The following is a 21,530-nucleotide window of genomic DNA, read 5'->3' on the forward strand; positions in this document are numbered from 1 at the left end:
TACACAGTGAAAGCGCTTTCCATCCAGCTCCCGCAATGTAGAGTTTTAAGCTGAAGCGAACCGTTGATAAGCACAACACATCGACATGCCGCAACATCATCATCGTCATCGTCGTCATAGACGGTGTCAGCATCAACAGCATCCAAACACTCTCCTGCTTAATACAAACAAAAGCCAAAGCTATCAAAGTTCCAATATAAAGCAAATGTTCCCGACCAAAACGGTTCAGTCTGTGCTGGATGTTTGTGTCGTCTCGACTCGTAAAGCTCGTGACCTAAATCGTCTGTTCAGAGAAAAATCCGAATTTTCTGCTAAACGAATATGTGCTCATCACACATCATTCGTACAGCAAAGTTCTTAGTTCGGTGTGTTAATTTCAATTTTCAATTGAATAGTCGCGCACAAAAGAGTCAATCCAATTAATTATTCCAATATTATTCACGGAATATTATTATCGCGAAAATTTAAATTGCTATGTAATATTCATCGATGAGAGTATAGAGAAACAAAGCCAATAGTGGTGTGTATGTGAAAACAAAAGTGTTGGATGATTTATTTTCGAGTCTGCAAAACATTGAGTTGATAATTCGATTGTGTTTTGCGGCATAAATGTTTCAACTTGATTTGATGTGATTCGATTAAATAGATTTGCATATTCATTCAAAGAAGCCCGGGAAGTGTACGTTGTAAGAGTGTGTGTTGCAAACTTTCCGAACACTGTTTCCTCGCAATCGTTCGTTTGTTTTTATCCTTCACCTCCATCTCCTTTTTGTATGCAAATTTCAGATAAATAAAGAGTTGTTTGTTTTCACTGGTCAAATGTAGTTTAGAGAAATGTTTCTTAATTCGATCGAAAATATCTCGCAGAGAATGTGTCAGACATAAACAGAGAGAACGAAATTAGATAAGAATGTTTCGCATTTAAATTAGTTCAGTGTTTGTTTCTGTGGCGCTTCAATTAATTTCGAAAACAATGAAATGCAAAGAAAAACCAAAACCAAATTACAAATTGCTGTCCAACCGGATCTTCAACATTTGAGCTGACAAGTATTTCAAGATAAATTTTACACTTCTTTTTGAAAGAAGAAGAGGAACAAGAACCAGAATAGAAAACGAAGAAAAAACCGAAACGGACGTAAACTAACTGGCGCGTGTTATAGAACTGTCCGCATCCACACTCCGACTCAATAAAGTGCAACCATAAAAAAAGTGAGATGTATGATATCAAACGCCAAGTGGAAAAACAACTCAATTCAACTGAATGCGAATGAACCAAAATAAATCTCGTCGCACAACAATCACGATTAAATATTAACAGTAACAGTAACAACACTACGGATATACGTATAAATGCATGTATACATAAAGGAGTGCGGCGGGGCAAAAGAGCAAAACAGATGTCGACTGACCACATAGTTTCGTGTGAATGTAGCATAAATTGTGTGCGTGATTATTGTTTTCTTCTTCGTTGAAAACATAGTAGGAAAAGTTACACAAAAGCATATCGCACACCGTTTTGTGAATGGAGCAACAGTGGCAACAGCAGCTGAAATTTTAGCAAACCAACGAAAGAAAAATAAACTGAAACAATTGGAAAGAAAAAATTTTTTTTCTCGTCTTGTACTAAGCGAATTTATGCGTTCCGTACATGAGCATCGGCATTAAAATTAGTTAGATCCTGGGAATGCAAGCGCGCGCACATGACGTCAAGCGTGTTTCTGTGATTAAGAAGCATTTCCGTGAAATTCATTTAATAAGTGAAAACAACTAACTGTTTTCACTATTTAAAAAAACACGCGCAGCGTAAACAGGTAATAAGCTTGTTATTGTGTCTATGAACGGTATTGCGCGCGAGTGAGCGCGACAGCAAAACATAAAATATTCCGTGACAAGAGGAAATAATTGCTCTGAATAAAGGCAGCTCAGTGTGCAAGCAGCATCGCACCACCGCCAGCCGCAGCAACAACAAAAGCAGCAGCTGTAGTGGTAGTAGTAATAGTACTTGTAGTAGTAGCAGGAGCAGCAGCAACAACAACAACAAAGAACAACAACCGGCGACATCATCCGAAATAAAAACGCACAAAATGGGAACAAACACGTTTATTGAGTGCGCCATCATATTGTTAACTGGGTTGAGCATTGTTCGCGGTCAAACTCTGACAGAAAAAATTCCATTAGGTAAGTTAATACAAGAGAACACTCCAGAGTCATATGCATGCACATATACTAAGACCAAGGGCTGGGGGGAGGGTGTGTTTTAATGAAAATAATATTTGGTGTGAGTTCGGTTGCAGAAGATTGCAATGCAAAAATGAATTTGCGACTCCTTTCTCTTGATCGGGCGGGCAAACATTATATTCGATCTATAATATATTTGGCCATAAAAACAATTGCCGAATCATATAACAATGGCCAAAATGAATATGTATTTTATGTGTATGCATGTGCTACGTATATCACATAATACGAAATGATATCCCATTAGCAGCGAATAATTATTTTGACTGCAGAGGCTCATTTGGATCCTGAATGGCAAATGAAAACATTCTCGATTTCACATTCGACGGATTCATGTGTTGGCGACCAATGATTATGATTCGCTTACTCTCACACTCATGCCCTGGTTGCCACTACCACCACTATATATGTGTTCGTCTCTAGCTTGTGGCTAAATGCGTGAGAGATTTCGCGTACTGTCGACTATGCCGCACAGTGAATATAGCATATCAATCACTTTCCCCATTAATAATTGCAATGATTGGGATACGAAATAAAATTTTCAAGACTTACGAGCTTTATTGCCGGTAAATCTCGCCTCGAATTTTCCAAATACAAAAGTCATTGGCTCATATTCGGTTCCATTGCTCGCATTGCGTCTCCCCCTCTGTTTCGCCTCGGTAATGATATTACCGTTTAACACTAGCGCACAATGTGCGCTTTATTTTGATTGTGGTTTTTGTTTCTCTCATATCGCAACACACAAAACACAATACAATATAACATAGCGCATACAAAATCACACATCGATATGCGTGGTAATTGTGTTTCGCGCGCGCGAGCAAAGCCTGGATGTAAATTTGGATTTTTTTTACTGCGGCAACAGCAACAACAACAATCAGTAAATCGACTGAATCGACGGGAACACGAAAAGTAGAGGGAAATTGTCAAAAAAGAAACCAAAGAATGAGCGCGAACGAACGGCAGCGTCTGTGGCAGCATAAAACCGAAAAGAAGCAAAAAAAAAAAAATAAATAGACGAGAGAGTATCGCTTAGGCGTCGGAAAAAGAATCGGCGTATTTCGGAAGGAAGGGTGATGTATGATTGCATCTACATTTGCGATCGAAAATAAATTGCAAATAAATAATGATTAATGATTTTGGTTCCTTGTTTCGGTCCACGCATCTTCGCGCCATTTAATACTCAATCGGATTAGACTAAGCAATATACAACAACAGAATTTTGCCATAGCGACCGATGTTCGGCTGCCACAGCCGCTGCTGCTGCCGAAACCTTATTTCTTTCTTTCCTTCTTTTCCATCTGGTAATAAGAGAACAAGGGCACACAATCTTTGGGACCACTAAGCGATTCCGCCTAAAACAATGTCTGTTTTGTTCTATATTTTGCATTGACGACTTGCGATGCGTAATCCCGGCAACGAACAGTCAAGAATGATTTTCATGTACGTTGTTTTGTTTTGCACTGTGCTGTTTTTATTATGGCTTGTTTTTATATAAACTATGGCGCGAGCATACAAACACAGAATTTGGCAACGAAATTTTTTGTTTATTGAAACGATAAATCGATTTGTAAAACGAAACGATAAACAACGGTTTCGATGCCGATGAATATTGCTCTCTGCCGTTCACTTCGCAGCTAAATCACCAGCATACATCTGTATTAGGGCTTTTTCCCGTGTTATTTCCTCCTTTTTTATTCATTGGAAGAACTGAAGTACTTTAATATATGTCAATCATACCAGCTTGTTTGGAGTAAAAAATCAAACTTGAGCCTAGAAAAGGCATTAAACCCGAACTCTCGACATCAGTCCCGCAATTTTTCAGCCAAAAAAATTATAATAATATCACAACCATTAGATTGTATGTAAAATGTAGTTTCTAAGCCCAAACATTCGACGCAAGGGAAAAAAATACAAATAAAAATAGTATCACTAAACCTATTATCCATTAGTGTGTTGTCTTTGTCCTCTCTCAACGTTTCCATCTGCGTGAGTTTGTTTTCTTAGCGAAATGGAAAAATGATATATCGTTGGCGACCAAACCGGGAATTATTTCCGGCGAAAATATTTGTTATTCAAATGGGAGCATGGAACACATGGTTTGTTATTTTATTGGATGCCGTCAGGAAGGACGAAAGCTTTAACTTAAGGCTGCTCGAGTATCATCAGTTTCAATACTTTATAATAATGTTGAACTACATATATTTAAAATTGCACTCAAGTGCCCTGAATCCAGTTCAATTTTAATTGAAGTTTGCCGTTCTTTGGTGCAATCTTACACTAATCCGCACACACAATTATAGGGTTACCGAAGGAAGTGTGCTTGCCGAAAGAGATGAAGCGAGATAAAATGAGCAGAGAAATTCTCTGTTCAATTTGAAATTGCCTTGCAGTGAATTTAAGCACTCCAGAATTGAATGGCGAACACAAATCTGGAACGCTGTAAATGAATGGAAAGTTTATTGTTGTAAATGTAAAATAACTCAAAAGGATATCCACAGACATAGATCACCATTCCATACACCTTTTCAATTGTTAACGAATATTGAGCGATTCAAAGCACTCCAGTTCTTGCGAACGGAACGCCGAATAGTGTGCGATTCATAATGGAATCTCTCTAAAATGAAGAACTGAACGAGATTCGGATTGAAAAAGGGACATTTGCATTCAAGAAAAAACTGTTTGCTTTTTTAACCTCTTTATCTAATGGATGAAACACGAATTGTAACATAGTGCTAAACGCAGAGAAAATCGCTTTTAAAATTTAACTAAACAAATGCATTTTACTACATAATCAATCACTATTATATGTCGAAACAGCGGATTTTCGTCATCTAAGTCAATTTTTTTCGTCCATCCATTCCATTTCCGAATCAATCGTCATTTTGATTTCTTCTTGTAATCTCACAAAAGGTGTTTTACCAATATGAACACAATCATTTCTATTTATTTGGGAAACGAGTCGTGCACATGGAAGATGCTACATTTCTTGTACACTTGGAAATCGAGTATGTTCGTACGTGTTAATAGCAATGTATGCATGTTCGAACATGTAGATCAAGACAAGTCAATGTATACAGTTTCCTCCTTGAACAATATTCTCACATCGTTTCTACACATTTCTTACTACACAGTACCTACTTCAAACTCATACAATGTTCATAATATTGATATCGGCTGGTGTTGCGGATCTGTCATTAATGTAAAATGTACACTTTAAGTGATGTGAATGAGTGCGCGTATAAAATTCATTAAAATTTCCATGTTAGGCAATCAATTTTCATGAAAAACTAATTTTTTCACATTTTCTGTGACAACACCTACATGTACTAATATGGCTTCATATAGTATATGATGTTGATGATATCAATAGTATTGATATGAGAATTGGTTCTATTTATTTTATGAATTCAAAGAAAAATGTTCAAAGCTCGACTTATTTTGCGAAACAAAGGCAGACACATTAATAAGTGCTGTCATCCACTAAATCTCAAACTAATATCACGCAATTTCAATGCTAACTAACATCAAAAACGCAATTGATGGCGAACAAACCAAAAAAAAAATGAAGACACAATGGCTACGATGGGTTTCTGCCATAGACCAAGCATGTACAGGCGATTCGCGAAACAAATTTATGTGTCTGAGAAATGAGCTTTATTTCATTTTTTGTTCTTTTCTTTCGTTCTCCTCGTCGTTCATTGTGCACATTCCAATGAGAGAAAAAAATACTTTATTTTTTCCATAAAAAACGATGAGATAGAAGAAAAAAGCGGAAAAACGCAGATATTAAGAAGCGTTTGCAATACTCAAATTGTCGAGATTCTATCGCAAAATGGAAGATGTCTACACGCAATTCATAGTAGTAGTAATAATGGTCTGCGGAGAATATAGGTGGTGTGATAAATGGAAACGAGCGCGCACAAATGAATGAGTTCGGAGAAGATCAATTTAAATGCAGAGAAAAAAAATCCAGTTTAAACGCAATATGTTGAACACTATCACGTCATTATTATGGCGCATAATACAGTTTTCAACAGTTTGCCATTATTAATACTCGTTTTTTTCCCCATTCTATAGTATAGTTCCTTGTGAAATTGTTTATTCATGAATTGTTCACGGTTTTTTCTTCTGTTCACTCTTCTTTTTTTCTTTCTTTTCCAGGTGCAATATTTGAGCAAGGAACAGATGAAGTGCAATCAGCATTTAAATTTGCCATGCTGAATCACAATTTGAATGTGACATCGAGGCGATTTGAATTACAAGCATATGTTGATGTTATCAACACTGCAGATGCCTTTAAGCTATCACGTTTGAGTAAGTATTGCGACACTGTTTGTATGAACAGAACATCCATATAGACAGACTGTGATGATGACGACGACGACGACGGCGACGACGATGACGACGACGACGGCGTTGAACGTAAGAACACGAAATGGCACAGCAGAAAATATTGCGTATCATTTTCGCGAATGACACGGAGACAACCATGCTAAGAAATTGCCAAAAATTGCTTGAGATCTTTGATAATTGAGCCTTTATTCGCAATGATAACCTGTTTTATTTTTGGCACGGGCAAGACAAACACAGATTGAGATTGAAAGCGAAAGAGAGACTTCCGACGCACAAATCCAATGAGAATGTCTTAAATAAAACGGGAGGCTGTCATACCACGACACCAGCATTCGTTTCTCATGCATATTCTATTTGAAATAGGCGCTAAGTTGGAAAAAAGTTTCTCCTTCTCGTTTTTTCGCCATTTAATATAAATACGTATACGACGTTTTAAGACAATGTTGTGTATCGACGTGCAAGTAGCTTTTGTCCAAAGCGAGGTAGAGAAAGAGAGAAAGAGAGAGTATTACAAATGGTGTGGAATCGAATCCCCGACCGAACCATTCATCGGCATGGTGTAGCAGTACACAATTCTATACACTGTCACGATATTCTTACGCCTTTATGTTTAATACATTTCATCCCCTTTTTGCTCTATTTTTTTCATTCTCTTCTTCTTTTTTCTGGTGATGCTTTATTTCTCTGCCATTTATTGCTGTTTTTTTCTGCTTTGTTTTCTTTTACTTTTTTTTTTGCTCGGCATCTTCTCTCTCATCCTCAGTTTACAGAAGTGACATTTATTAAATATACATTCAGAATGCTTCGGAGAACTGTGATGCTCGACAGCCTATTGTGCACAATGGGATTTGTTTCGAATCAAATAGGAAAAAAAGTGATTTTAGTCAAATTTTCTCTCGTTCGCTTTTTCCGTTTGTTTTCATAACGAGCGAGCAGTGAGCTGCTGTTGCGTTTTTTTTCTTCGTTCCTCGTTTTTCTCTTTCGTTCTCTCTATCGTCTGCGTGCTTGTTCCAATTTAATATGATTTTCGTTTTAGATGAAGATTTTTGACAGTACGCGAACAATGGGAAACGCAAAAGAAACAGCAAAAACTTTTTTTTTTATTGTCGTGTACCGAAAATTCTTTCTGACAGAATTCGAACGAATTGTGTTCTGTTACGTTTTGTTCTTTTTTTCCGTCTGAAAATCGTCGTTGAGTGTCGAGTTTTTCTTCTCTTTTTTCTGTGCATGATTGGCTCTGGCAACATAGCTTAATTGCTCTTTCTTTTTCGCAGAGGGTGACAGAGTATCGCTCTCAGTCTCCCTCTCTTCGGATCCATCATCCGGACATAGCGCGCGCCATGCCATTTCAATTGCAATTTGTTTTGCCCTAAAATTGCCATAGTATCTAATTACTTGATTTACCATCGCAACAACGACAACTACAATTCACTCACTCTATGTTGAACATTTCAACAAGTTGTCTTTATTCACACTTGCACGAATCGTTGCGCTTCCAATTTTATAAATCTTATTTATCATTTACAGTTTGCAATCAATTTTCCCGGGGCGTTTTTTCGATGCTTGGTGCAGTATCACCGGAATCGTTTGATACACTTCATTCCTACAGCAACACATTTCAAATGCCATTTGTTACGCCATGGTGTAACACACCATGGTTTCCGGAAAAGGTATGCATGAGAGGTCAAACGACATTCAGACCGAGGAGTAAAAAAAATGCTTATAATCCACTATATTCTATATTTTGTGTGAATAATAGCAGCTGTGCGTGTTTTTCTCTCTCTATCATTCTCTATTTCTGTAGCATTAAACTAATCTCTCATTTCGAAATGGTGAATCAGAAAAAAAAGGCTAGAAGATAGAGAGAGAAAAAAAAAGAAAACAATTTTTCTTGCAATGTGATTTTTTCTCTAAAAATAATAATACACATAAATATAGGATAAAGGATAGGCAGTAGTGATTTGGTGTTGTGAAATCGGTTTTTGGTTCAAAGGGAATAGTACTAGTTAGTGAGGGTAGGCCGAGTTTGTGTTTCGATAAAAGTATATTCCCTTTTCATTGTCTCTCATTTGCATAGATAACATTTATTCAGAAATGAGATGTTCATTTATATAGATATTATACATATGTATGTATATATCGAATGAATCGGGATCGGTATTTGGTTGTCGGTTTGGCAATCTTTCCATTTTCATGCCAGTCATTTTACTGTTAAAGGCGAAATATAAACGGAATGAGAAATGAAGAGAAGAAAGAAGGGAGGATGGGGAGGCGGTGGGAGTGGGTACGACAGGCAATCGTTTATTGATATTTGACGATTTGCACAGAAATTGAAATGAGATATAAACAATATTTTCCCTTCGAACCAAAACGAGATACGACAACGACAACTCAAAAAGAGTACATCGCTCTCTTTTACTTCCTTTAACCCAGAAGATTTATGTGTTTTTCTTCTTTGCTTCTACCTTCTACCTTCTTCTTTCTTTCTTTCTTTCTTTTTATTCACATGCTAATCGATATCGATACAACACACCACGTAACAACATTCGCATCAGGTACTAACACCATCATCCGGTTTTTTAGATTTCGCCATTTCGATGCGACCCGATTACCATTCAGCTATTATAGACACGATAAGATATTATGGCTGGAAAAAGATTATATATATTTATGATTCACATGATGGTGAGTGTACTATTTTTACATTGGCATTTAGATTTACATTTTATACACTCAAAGTAGAATGGATGGGAAGCGTGTGAGGAGAAGATAGGGCTAAATGGGCGCACGTACAATACAAGCGGATTTTCATTATTTTTTTTAAAAAGAAAACGCAATGGCGTCCATACGAAATTCCACAACAGAAACACGTTTCACCCAAAGCAACATTGCCCGCCCGACCGACCGACATCATGTACACCACAGGCCATAAGTTTGGATACCCCTATGAAATATATTATTTCTACGTTTTTTGAACATTTTCAGTTGAAATTTAGTATTGGATATGAAAATATATCGAAATTCTGACCGAATGGATGATTTGGAAGAACATTTGGCCGGCCTATGGCCATCTTTTGGCCTTTAAACTGTGGGAACCAAAATCGAAGTCTTAAACGGGCCATCGGATTAAAAAGTTATATACGCCATTGGAAAGGTCTTGTAAAGTAGATGTGATTTGTGGTATTAAACATCAAAATCGGCCGGCGTTTCTTATGGACATATACTATGCACAATGCACAATGCACAGTGACAATGCAAAAAGATAGGCAGATTTGCTAGGGGCTTCACGCCAAATTTTATTTAGCAAAATCTATTTGTATTATTTAAATCATGTAAAATTAACGCTTGATTTCAAATATTTTGTATTATTGCCCGAATGCGTTGTTATTGTTCATATTCACCTTGAACAATATGTTCTGGTGGATCTTCAGGATGGATCAGACTGGGTTTGACAATGCCCTGGTCCATCCTGAGGATCCACTTCCAGAATTTTTGAAGCGATAATGACGTCAACAGATTAGACGTGGTTCTGCTGACAGTCGGTTTATTGAACAAAATTGAGCAAAATTGAAACTATGCATACATATCTGTTTAATCAGCAACTGACCCAGCCAGAATGTTTTCAGTTAGCTAGCCGACATTAGCCAAATACATTGTTTGAGCACTCCAAAGGCGGTATGATTTTAGCGCAAATTCATAATGTGAATACACTACATCATAATACTTCATAAACAAAGCACTTTCGAGGTATGTGGTGTATTCACATTATAAATTCGCGCTAAAATCAAACCACATTTGAGATGCTATTCAGTGACAGATTCAGTTGTGGTTATTAAGGCTCGTTCAGGTTTTCAGAGTATACATTTGGTATAATTGTGTTCGGGTAGGCTCTATGAACAGTCTGCATCTAACACACAACTCCATAACGGAGTGCTTTAATTTTGTTTCTTTTTCACAGTTATTTAGCTAAGTTTCAGACACTTTCGATCTTCAACATTTCTGTGGGCGATTTGCTTTCGTTGTATCTTATTTTAATTCTTTCGACCCATACAAAAGAACGAACATTCTCAAAATTTAAAAAAGTACGCACGATTGAGGGTTAATAATATACAGAAAAAAACGGAAATTAAATTTATTAAGACGGGAGCACATTGATATAATCCATTTTCCATTTTCCATGCGGGTATGTGTGCTAGCTTTTGATGCTGCGGTAGCCATGCAACTGAGAAAGTAGCTGCTGCCTACGGCATAAATTTACTAATATTTTCTCATAGCTGATGGCACAATCGCGAATGGTACAATGAAAAGTTCGAAGTCGAAAAGAATTCTGAAATCATGAGCACGAGGAGGGAGGAGGGTGAGCGAGCGAAAGCATATAAAACTTCAGACACATTTTCGGCGTACAAACTATAAAATATGGAAATTGATGGGCGCATTTACATGATGAGAGAGAGAGAGAGCAAAGGAAGAAAATGAATCGAATTTTGAGTTTGCACATTATTTATTCAAATATTCGACATTCACTTGTGCCATTTTAATTTAGCGAGAATATTCTGTCGGCGGCATACTGTACACATAATTCCGCTTCACCCAGCGAATGATATCTTCACTTCTGTGTGCTCACAAAATTTAATCCTTTTAATGAACCGACGCATGCAAAATGAAGAAGTCGAAATTAAAATTAATATTAAAAGCGTCGTCTCACTAGATATAATTTTCTTATTATCTGTTATCGATACCATTTACTTCAGTTGAAATATTTTTTTCATGTAGAATTTACGTTTTATTGTGTGAAATGAACGAACGGACCAAACATCGAAACACATAATCTGATTAAAACGGAGGAAAAATATTATCCCTCATTCTATAGAACGGTGTGGAATTATTTGTTTTGAAGGAAAAAAAGCAAATGAACTTTACTCATTTTTTAAAAATAATAATCGAAAGCTAATTCGATTTTCTCAGTTTTATTATTTGTTCTTGAATCTGTTTTTTTTTTGAATCTAGACGTTATTTGAAAAGAATGTACGGTCAAATTATTCTCCGCCGTCAATTCAAGTACATCAGTTTTTATAATAAATCACTTCAGATTTCTCTTGCTCTCTCCATTTGCTTCAATGGTTTTGGTGAAAAATTTACGCGAGATGTAGACAGAGAACACGAGTAAAGATCCGGAAAGTCAGGATCCCTTTGATTTAGGTTCCTATTGAAATGGATACTATTTTTATAGTTTGCATCACTCGTCCAAACTAAATCGTTGGGTGGAAGAAAAGCGTAAAAGTATTTTTCCGGGTTGTTTGGTCTCAAGAGTTCGTTCACAGAGCTTGAATGCATTAACTCTTGAAAAGTGGCCCCTACAGATAGAAGCACTTTTTGCTGGCTCACCCATTCACTCATTCGCTTGCTTGCTCGCTCGCTAACTATAACGTTTGTTCGTTCGTTTGCTCTGCCCATTGCCCATTCAACGTAGGTATGCACGGAAAATATGAAGTTGATAACTCATTTTTATGATTCATTTCAAATCAGTATTGACACGCAGTATAGTTGACAGAAGGGTTCAGGCAACGTAGGGAAAACAGTGCGCTCGTTTGTGAGCAGAAAAAATTGGCGCTTCCATTTTTTATGACTTTGAATGCATGCGATAAATTAAAACGTTTTAATTGAACACGTTCGTTTCGTTTGTCCTTTATCCATTTCATACATTTTATGCACGCGCTCCTCATCATCTCCTGATGTATGTGTATATGTATATGTATATGTGTGTGCTGGTGTATGGAATGCTGCTGAAACACGCAAATGTGCGCTACCCACCATCGCACCGATTCTCGGACACATTTATGTACAATGCAACGGGGGATCCACCACACACAGGTTTATTGCGTCTACAGCAAATCTACCAAGGATTGCGACCGGGCAATGAATCATTCCAAGTTGAAACGGTGAAGCGTATTGCGAACGTATCGAATGCAATAAATTTTTTGAGAACACTTGAAACATTAAATCGCTGGTCACGAAAATTCATTGTTTTGGATTGTTCAACCGAGATGGCAAAGGAAATTATTATCAATCATGTTCGTGATATTTCTTTGGGGAGACGGACATTTCACTACTTGCTCAGTGGCCTGGTAAGTAGTATTGTTGATCTTGGCTACTCTTCTATCTTCATCTTCGCTGTATGTGCGTTGCGTTTTTTTTTCTGTGTGTATAGATATATACACAAAATGTGTGTGTCTTTTTCATTTTCTTCTTTCGTCTTCGGGACGCTTCTGTTCGGTGTGTATTTGCCTTTTTTTTTATTTGTTATGTTCGACAGTAGCGCAATAAAAATGCATCGTTTGCACGCAGGCTTTTGATAGTGATAGTGGCGGTGGTTGGAGAGCAATAAATAGGAGAAACAAATTAAACTCCTTCGATTACGGGGCGTATAACGAGGAAAAATATCGTTCGAATTTCTTGCTAACAAAGCAAAAGCATAAAACCCAGGACATTCATTTCGCCTCTATGTGTGTGTGCGCATTTTTTTATTCACCATTCGTGTGTGTATGTGTGTGTTTCGGTTGGGTGTCGTTTTCGGTTTTCTTTTTCACTCTTTTCGTAACCACAATCAACACCACATATGTGATACCATCTGAAACTAAAATTTAATGCTGAATATGCATCTTTTCGTTCTCACAACGCCAAATGTTAGAGTGTTTCTTCTGTTTCATAATAACGTGAAATGCCATTCATTCGCAATTTATTTGCAATTTGTCGAACACACACACACACACACACACATAAGCGACCGACCGACATGGACCGACCGACCGACCGAAAAAACTCACTCAAAAAGCATTATAGAGAAAAAGTGCTTGGCTTTGAAGACGACAGAAGTAAACGGCGGTGCACAAAACGATTTATGTTCAGAGCTTTCGACTTGCAATGGCATTAAATACGATTTGTTATGGTTTATGGTCACCGTAAAACAGGTAATGGATGATCGATGGGAATCGGAAGTGAGCGAATTTGGTGCAATTAACATAACTGGATTTCGAATTGTCGACAACAATCGACGATATGTGCAAGAATTTTTAGATGAATGGAAAAGCCTGGATCCGAGTACATCGATTGGTGCCGGCAAGGAATCTATATCGGTGAGTTTCGACGATTATTTCAAAGAAGAAAAAATAAATTTCGATCCATTGTGGCCAAATGCTCAATTTCAAATGTATGTTATTTCCCAAAAATTCCAAAAGGCTCAAGCAGCATTGATGTATGATGCGGTGTTCGTTTTGGTCGAAGCATTTAATAAATTACTTCGCAAGAAGCCAGATCAGTTTCGTAGTTACACAATGCGCAATCGTATGGGACAACTGGTGGCACCGGCCGTCACAAATATATCCAGTGGCAATGCAAATGCAACAACCAACAATGCAAATGCGAATCGAGTGCTCGACTGCAACACCAGCAAGGGCTGGGTGAATCCATGGGAGCATGGCGACAAAATCTCTCGATATTTACGCAAGGTACTTTACCTTCAAATATGTATAAATTATTTCCATTTTGCACACACACACACACACACACACACACACACACACCCATTGAAATTCTCGGGCAATAACTCACAATTCGAATCCGTATCCGAATATTTGACAAGGTTGAAATCGAAGGATTGACCGGAGATATTCGCTTCAATGAAGACGGCCGACGCGAAAACTACACATTGAACATTATGGAAATGACGGTAGACAGTGGCATGGTGAAGGTGGCCGATTGGTCTGACCAATATGGCTTTGTACCGACGGTAAAAGCAAACGGTGGCAGCGATCGGGTGCAGGCGCGCATTGATTACGAACGAAATCGCACTTATGTTGTAACAGCCATAATTGAAGAGCCGTATTTTATGCTGAGAAAGGGAAAACCAGGCAAAGTACTCGAAGGCAATGAATTATACGAGGGCTATTGCAAAGACCTTGCAGATCTAATTGCACACAAATTGGGAATCAATTGTATGTCTCGCCGAATCGAATCCAAGTCAGCTGATTTTAGTGAAATTTAATCTTTTTTTCCTCTCTCCCTTTCTCGGTCTCTTTCGAATTTATTTATTTTTGTCGTTTCCCTCCTCTGTACCAATCGTCGTCAATGAAGATGTATTGCGTACGGTGAAAGACGGTTCATTTGGCACTGAAAATCCAAACGAAGTCGGCGGCTGGGATGGAATGGTTGGTGAACTGGTTCGACGGGTATGTTGATATTACCATTTTCCGCGCAAATAGTATTTGCGCTCAGCTGAAATTGTAATGAACTGACTTGTGATTTCTCTGCTTTAGGAAGCCGATATTGCCATTGCTCCACTAACGATAACATCCGAACGCGAGCGTGTGATTGACTTTTCGACGCCCTTCATGAATCATGGCATTTCAATCATGATCAAAAAACCAGTGAAACAAAACGAATCGTTTTTCAGTTTTATGAGCCCATTGTCAAAAGAAATTTGGGTAAGCATCAAGAGTCATTTGGTTTTATTTAAATGAATTCCATCGAAATGCAAATTTTAAACAGTAAATTGATATCCTTTTCGAGTAAAACGCAAACGTTCATCTCTTGCTCATCCGTTTTATTCTCCCTTTTACGTTTTCACTTTTCTTTTTTTTTCCTCTCCGTTTCTCGGTTTCACATTGCTCTGCGGTGATTTTCGACGGTTGACATTATGTCGTCAACAAATCAGGTTTGCATTTTATTCAGCTATGTCGGCGTGAGCATTGTTTTGTACATTGTCAGTCGGTTTTCGCAAAGTGAATGGCGACCAGTGCAAATAAAAGGTATGTTCGTTCTGGTTTCATATTATCAATCTATAGCCAAAAAATGAGTTTCGTTTTATTTCGCCGCTGACGGAGCACGTTCTGGCAAACAAAAGCGCCCGGCTCAGTCAGCTCCGCAAACCAATACTAAATCCATTTAAGCATTTTATTCGGATAAAATCAAGAAAATTAATTTCACCTGAAAATACATAAATTCCAAATGTTAGTGAAAATTGAGCAAGCAATTGGACGGGGGCACATTCATTCATTGGAGTCGTGGCGCTTGCCTTCCCATTTGTCTATCAATTGCATGTTTATTTGCTTTTTCTTGTTTGATTTGTTGGAAATAGGAGATTCATCGATTACCATACCACCGTTGTCGGCGGCCACAGCAGCAGCAACATCGTCGCATGTAATGGCCAAAATGTCGGGCAAATTCAGTTTATTGAATTCGTTTTGGTTTGCATTCAGCTCGTTGATGCAACAAGCCCATTACGCGTCACCAAACTCAACAATGTCCGGCCGAATAGTCAGCGCCGTTTGGTGGTTTTTCACATTCATTTTAATATCGTCATACACGGCTAATTTTGCGGCATTGTTAACAATCGAACGAATGACAACACCAATTAATTCAATCGAAGAGCTGGCTGCCCAACGATCCATTCAGTTTGGAACACTACTCGATAGTTCGACCATGGAATTTTTTAAGGTAAATATTTTTCGATAAAACTCAGTTGTTTTCATTACGTGACAATATAGTTGTGGTTGTTGCTGTTGTTGCTCTTGTATGCTGGTGTTGGTACATACATTGAGTGCAATGAATTTTGATAGCATGCTGGTCGATCGAAGTGTACCTGCCTTTGACAGCGTGCAATGATCTAAATGCCTTTGCTGGTTGACTTTTGGGAGTAGCTGTGCAATATCTGTGTCAAAGCGACAACGTCAAACGCTCGATAATTCTCATTTTTTCTCGCTCTGTGTTGTTTTTTTGTCGCTGCTGTTACTGCTACTGTCGCTGTTGCTGATTAATTGTGCTCTTTTTCATCGACAAAAGGAGCGCACCATTTTCCAGCCCCAATAGATTGAGTAGATAGCAAAGTTTGGTCGTTTTTCAAATGCAACGACTACGAAATATTTCATTTCCCTCCTCCTTCCCGGTTATCCCATATTCCGTTTCGTTGATTGTGCTGCTGTTGACACCTTATTTATTTTACGCATTTTTTTCTCCTCGTTTCTTTTGCTGTACTGCTGCCTATTTTTATTTGCCTTTTCCTGCATTTCATATTTATTTGCGTCTATGTTTACCATACACACAACACAACTCAAATACACAAACTTATTGAAACATTCAGTGTGTGAGAGCTGCTAACAAACAGGATAAATCGGAGAGAATGAGACAAAAAAAAATTCAAATGAAAAAAGTTTCTGCAAATAAATTTGGTCGGTCGAGATGAAGTCTTCCGTCGGTATGTTTGTGGTGTTTGATGTGTCATTGCAGGCATTTCACTTCGACGCTATCCAGTACGACCGAGGAAGTTGTACAGTACTATGCATACAGTAGAATCTTTCCTCTTTTTGTCTTACTTTTTCCCATTTGTTTGTTTGTTCGTTCGTTACGATTGTATTTCGCTGGCTTTTTATGGCAATAACTGAAATTGAAATATAGACTCTTGCTTAGAATCTAGTTGTGAATAACGAAACAGCAAAAGAAAATGAAAATTAGGTAGTGTAATGAATGGCAGCACAATTGAATCGTTCACTGATGGTGTGCCGTTTGCTAAACAGCTCACATTAACTCCCCTAAATGTAATTTCGTCGAAGGCCGCGAACGCGCGCGTCGTCAAGTTTTCTGCATTCATTTCGCACCATCGCAACCAAACAAAACGATAAATTTTTATTGGTGTTGTCACCTGAATGTTAGCAGCATGTCCCCAAACCAAAACAAAGACGGGAAAAAAATAATGGGTCTGACGTTTTTTCTCTCATTCTTTTCATGAAAACAAACATTTTGTAGAAGTCAACAATTCCGACGTACGCCAAGATCTATGAATACATGGAAAAGCATCCAGAAGTGATGGTGCATTCGTACGAAGAAGGTGTACATCGTGTGCGAAGTAGCAATGGAAATTACGCGCTTTTGATAGAGTCACCGAAGAATGATTACGTCAACGCGCAAGAACCATGTGATACAATGAAAGTTGGCCAAAATTTGGATAGTCAAGGCTTTGGTATTGGCACCCCACTCGGATCGCCACTAAGGTAGGCAACATTTTGTCTGTTTCTCTTCGTCGTCTTCTTCATTTTTCTTTTTCGTTTCATTTCATCATCTATTCGTTCGAAAAGCGAAATGAGATGATGCATAAAGAAAATTGAGCGAAAATTCGATTTGCTCTGGCTTAGATCGGCGATGGGTGAAGACAAAGAAATGAAAAGAACAAATGGAGGAGAAGATGATGAAGAAGAGGAGGAAGAAGAAAAACGATTTCTCTTTTGCTTGCAGAATGGCAATCAACTACATCATCTTGTCGGCCATAGAATCTGGCGAGTTAACTAAATTGCAGAATAAATGGTGGCACGAACAAGCCAAATGCAATAGCGCGAATAAAAAGACGCACGATATATACACCAGCGACGGTTTGGCATTGAACAATTTGGCTGGCATATTTTTCGTTTTGATCGTTGGCTTGATATTGTCGCTATTCGTGGCTACGATTGAATTTTGCTTTAGGCAACACGATCCCATGAAACAACACCAAAAATTCAAAACAAAACCGGCCAATGCCACCGCAATGAACACATTACAGGGTAAACCAAAGCTTACGATCCAAGAGCAGCGAGATTTTGATAATGGACGTGTAACGGTAAGTAAAGTAGCGGCTCACTATTCGCACACAACTGAATGACTGAAACCACTATGGATTTCGGTTCATCTTCCTTACGTTGTGCTTGGTTTTTTGTTGTTGTTGTTGTTGTTATTGTTATTGTTATGTCCCCTCACTCTTACGTTTTTTTAGCACTACATGAAATGTAGAGCTACTAATCTGCTTTTTTTTCTAGATACTTTTAGTGTGATGAAACAAATTATGGTGAAGTTGAATTTTATGCTCATATTTTTTATTTAATTTAAAACAGGTGCACTAACGACAAATAAGAGCACAACATCTCAAAGCACCAATCAAATTTTTATTATCAAATGTTTTTTAAAAATTACATTAATTTTTCGTATAATATTTTCTGAGTCTTGACCAGAATTAAAGTTATTTTAGATTCTATGCTCATATTATTTATTTAATTCAAACCAAAGGCAGTATATTTCAAAAAAGAAATAAAACCAAGATCTTGTGATTCATTTTGAAAATAAATATATTACTTCAAAGTTACTTTGATGAAATACATTTCATGTAGTGCGCCAAAAAATAGTTTGTTGTGAAACAACAAAATAGATTAAATAACTAAAAACTTAAGAACGCAGAGCGGAGCGAAGCGAAGCTCTGCGGTCTTGTTTCTTCTCTCGAGCGAACAAGCCTCACTTCCCCACCTCCTTCCAAATTTTTTTTTCTATTATATTTCATAGTCACTTTTCGTTGGACGACGCTCATCTCGTAATTTTCCTTTTTTATTTATTTATTCGTTTTTAGTATTATCCGTCGAATAATCAAGCCACGCATTTCGAGCCCGATGTGATGCAAATCAACAGTCACGCAACACTGCCACCACCACCACCATCTGGACATCAAGGTCACAATCAAGATCCACGTTTAGTGCGACCATCATGTGCCAACAACACAATACGTCGCATCATGCAGCAAAATGTCAGTCGACAAGAAATGGAAAAAGTACTTAGCGATACGTGATAAGCATAGGTCAGCAGCGTAGATAAATTGAACGACAGCAATATTTCTTTTCCCACATTGTTTCATTAGTAAGAGCATTTTTTTGCGGAATACGATACATCTAGCTCGAACCAACTCTATAGAAGCTACCGTTTCTCGTGGATTGAGCGCGAGCAATAATAGTAATAATAATACAACGGCCAAATGGCTATGATAAAAAAACAAAAACTTGAAACCGAAACAGGCTCGTGTATTTGCTCTCTCTCTCTCTCTCTCTCTCTCTCTCTTACTCTGGTAGACTTTTCTCCTTGCCCCTTTCTTTCGATTCTCTTCTCCTTCATTATTGTTTGTTCGTCGTCGTCGTTTTCTCATTTTTTTCTCTCTCTCTCGATAAAAGCACAAACCGGATGTTTTTCGTGATTTGAAAATCATCCGCAGGATAAAGATGGAGATGGAGTGGGAGAGAGAGCGAGATAGATGGCTTTTATTTTGTTTGTTCCTCTGTTGTCTTATTGAATTTTCGACGAGTGATTCAAAATAAACCGCCGCGCTCTCTTTCACTCAACATGCCGCATCATTTCAATATGATTTCAAACTCGAAACAAACTCAGTCTGAGTCTCTATTAAATACCCATTGAAGATTGTAATGTTTCCAGAATATCCGTTCCGCTGACGCAATATTGAATGAACCGTTTAACACGCAGGTTTAATGCAGCCAAATCGATGATAGAAAAATAAAACTATATGGATAAAACAAGAAAATTAACGAAACTGTGATAAATCAATTGTGTAATAATTATCAAACTCCATAGTTATTTAAAGTATTAAGACGTTTTAGTTGTCCGTCATAAACACGCAATTATCAGGCAAAAACAAACTCACATGAATTACTCACCTGGCTGATCGACAATTGATTTGAAAATTTCTAAATAAATAAGCAAGATTTTGCTTGTCAATCTTGTTAACGTAATTAATTGACAATTATTCATATTTTATTCGAAATTGCAATCATCGGCAGTAACCATTTCATATATATATAAATACATACCCATGTCTCGATTCATGCGAACATGTCTAAATGCGCGATTCGGCAATGAATGTGTCGCATATCAAATAGTTTTTTTTTCGTGTGGAAATTGTTGTATTGTGTGCGCGTGCCACCAGCACTAGCATAAGCATAATATATTCAATCTGTGTCCGTATTCCTTGGGATTAAGACGAAACAATAAAAAAACAACACATGCGCCAACAAACATTATACTTAAGGGTAATTTCAAAGTGTTAAAACTAACAGTCAACAGGATTAAATCGTAGTCAATATTCAAACACTGTTTTATCGGTGCATTTTTATGAATTCATTTTTTTGTATAACTATCGGTGTTTTGCTGCATGATTTCGCCGCGCATGGAAAACATTCCGCTGCTGTGAACCATCAACTATTTACTGTAGAAACATGCAGATTTATTTCATGTCATACACAAAAACATCAAATATCAAAAAAGAAAAAAAATGTTTAGGATTAAGAGAAAACAATTCACCTTTCTTCTTTGAACCGTCTTTAAAACTAAACCTGCATTTCTTAATCTTACCAATACTAAAAAAAAGTAGTCGATGGAAACTTTCAGAAAAAATCCAATGCGAGAATAATGGGACAACTTTTAAAACAAAGACATATTGCAAACAAAGATTATGCGAATCACTGTAGATCCATTCTCGCTCCCACTCAATATGCGGGTGAGCTGAACCGAATGCAATTAGTGTGAATTAGAAGAAAAAAGATACAGATGTTAAACATTATCCTTAGCTCAGAATTAATGTTGTCTATTGGTAATTAAAAAAAAAAAAACTATATGAAATTACCAAATAAAATGCAATGTATCACGAATAAATATAAAATTAATACTAACTTAAACTTAACGACTGGGTTTGAATTTTCTCTGTCTGCTCTTTCAGAAACTTTGTGTTTCTTCTATTTGCGATCATTCATCACCGAAAGAGTGGTAAGAATCGGAAATGGGAATGGGATACATACGTGGAAAATACTAAATATAATGCGGCAACATTTGTTGAAACCAGTGTCGCCATCTAGTGAAAAACGTATTGAATCACTCGTTGAATTTATGTATTTTCATATATAAGCTCTTTGGTGGTTGCATCCCGTGATTTCATCTTAACTTTTACCATTCCATGAAATAATGATAACGTTGTGTTGAAATGAAACTTCGTTTAAACAACGAACATGATACATTTTTCAACGGCAAGATTACGCTTGATATGCATCAGATGTGTGGAAGCTTGAATATTTTGAAGGTAATTGGTT

General features: G+C 37.4%; 1 protein-coding gene across 2 annotated transcripts; it reads left to right on the plus strand.

Moving 5' to 3' along the window:
• The first annotated feature begins 221 nt into the window (after window positions 1-221).
• Window positions 222-21,127, plus strand: LOC129573915 (glutamate receptor 1-like). Of its 2 annotated transcripts, XM_055455087.1 has the most exons (16): window positions 222-1,811; window positions 1,918-2,178; window positions 6,403-6,555; window positions 8,122-8,264; window positions 9,150-9,279; window positions 12,466-12,719; window positions 13,563-13,727; window positions 13,830-14,099; window positions 14,234-14,585; window positions 14,725-14,819; window positions 14,907-15,074; window positions 15,305-15,398; window positions 15,728-16,086; window positions 17,392-17,636; window positions 17,878-18,238; window positions 19,016-21,127. In XM_055455087.1, the coding sequence occupies exons 2-16, from the start codon at window positions 2,085-2,087 to the stop codon at window positions 19,229-19,231; spliced, it is 3,099 nt and encodes a 1,032-aa protein (XP_055311062.1). In that variant the 5' UTR covers window positions 222-1,811; window positions 1,918-2,084; the 3' UTR covers window positions 19,232-21,127. The 2 variants fall into 2 exon arrangements, with proteins under 2 accessions (XP_055311062.1, XP_055311063.1); XM_055455088.1 differs by lacking the exons at window positions 222-1,811; window positions 1,918-2,178; window positions 6,403-6,555 and having other exon boundaries at window positions 8,128-8,264; window positions 9,178-9,279.
• The last annotated feature ends 403 nt before the right edge of the window (window positions 21,128-21,530 follow it).

This window comes from Sitodiplosis mosellana, unplaced genomic scaffold, assembly GCF_009176505.1.
Source record: "Sitodiplosis mosellana isolate CC-2019 unplaced genomic scaffold, AAFC_SMos_1.0 Smas_scaffold_6150, whole genome shotgun sequence".
Taxonomy (NCBI): Eukaryota; Metazoa; Arthropoda; class Insecta; order Diptera; family Cecidomyiidae; genus Sitodiplosis; species Sitodiplosis mosellana.

What these genes read in the sequence shown, in the direction of transcription:
- LOC129573915 (XM_055455087.1), top strand. Translation starts at nt 2,085, where the DNA reads ATGGGAACAAACACGTTTATTGAGTGCGCCATCATATTGTTAACTGGG. An exon ending in GACAGAAAAAATTCCATTAG is followed by an intron (nt 2,179 to 6,402) that starts GTAAGTTAATAC and finishes TTTCTTTTCCAG; the next exon opens with GTGCAATATTTGAGCAAGGA. An exon ending in CTTTAAGCTATCACGTTTGA is followed by an intron (nt 6,556 to 8,121) that starts GTAAGTATTGCG and finishes TATCATTTACAG; the next exon opens with TTTGCAATCAATTTTCCCGG.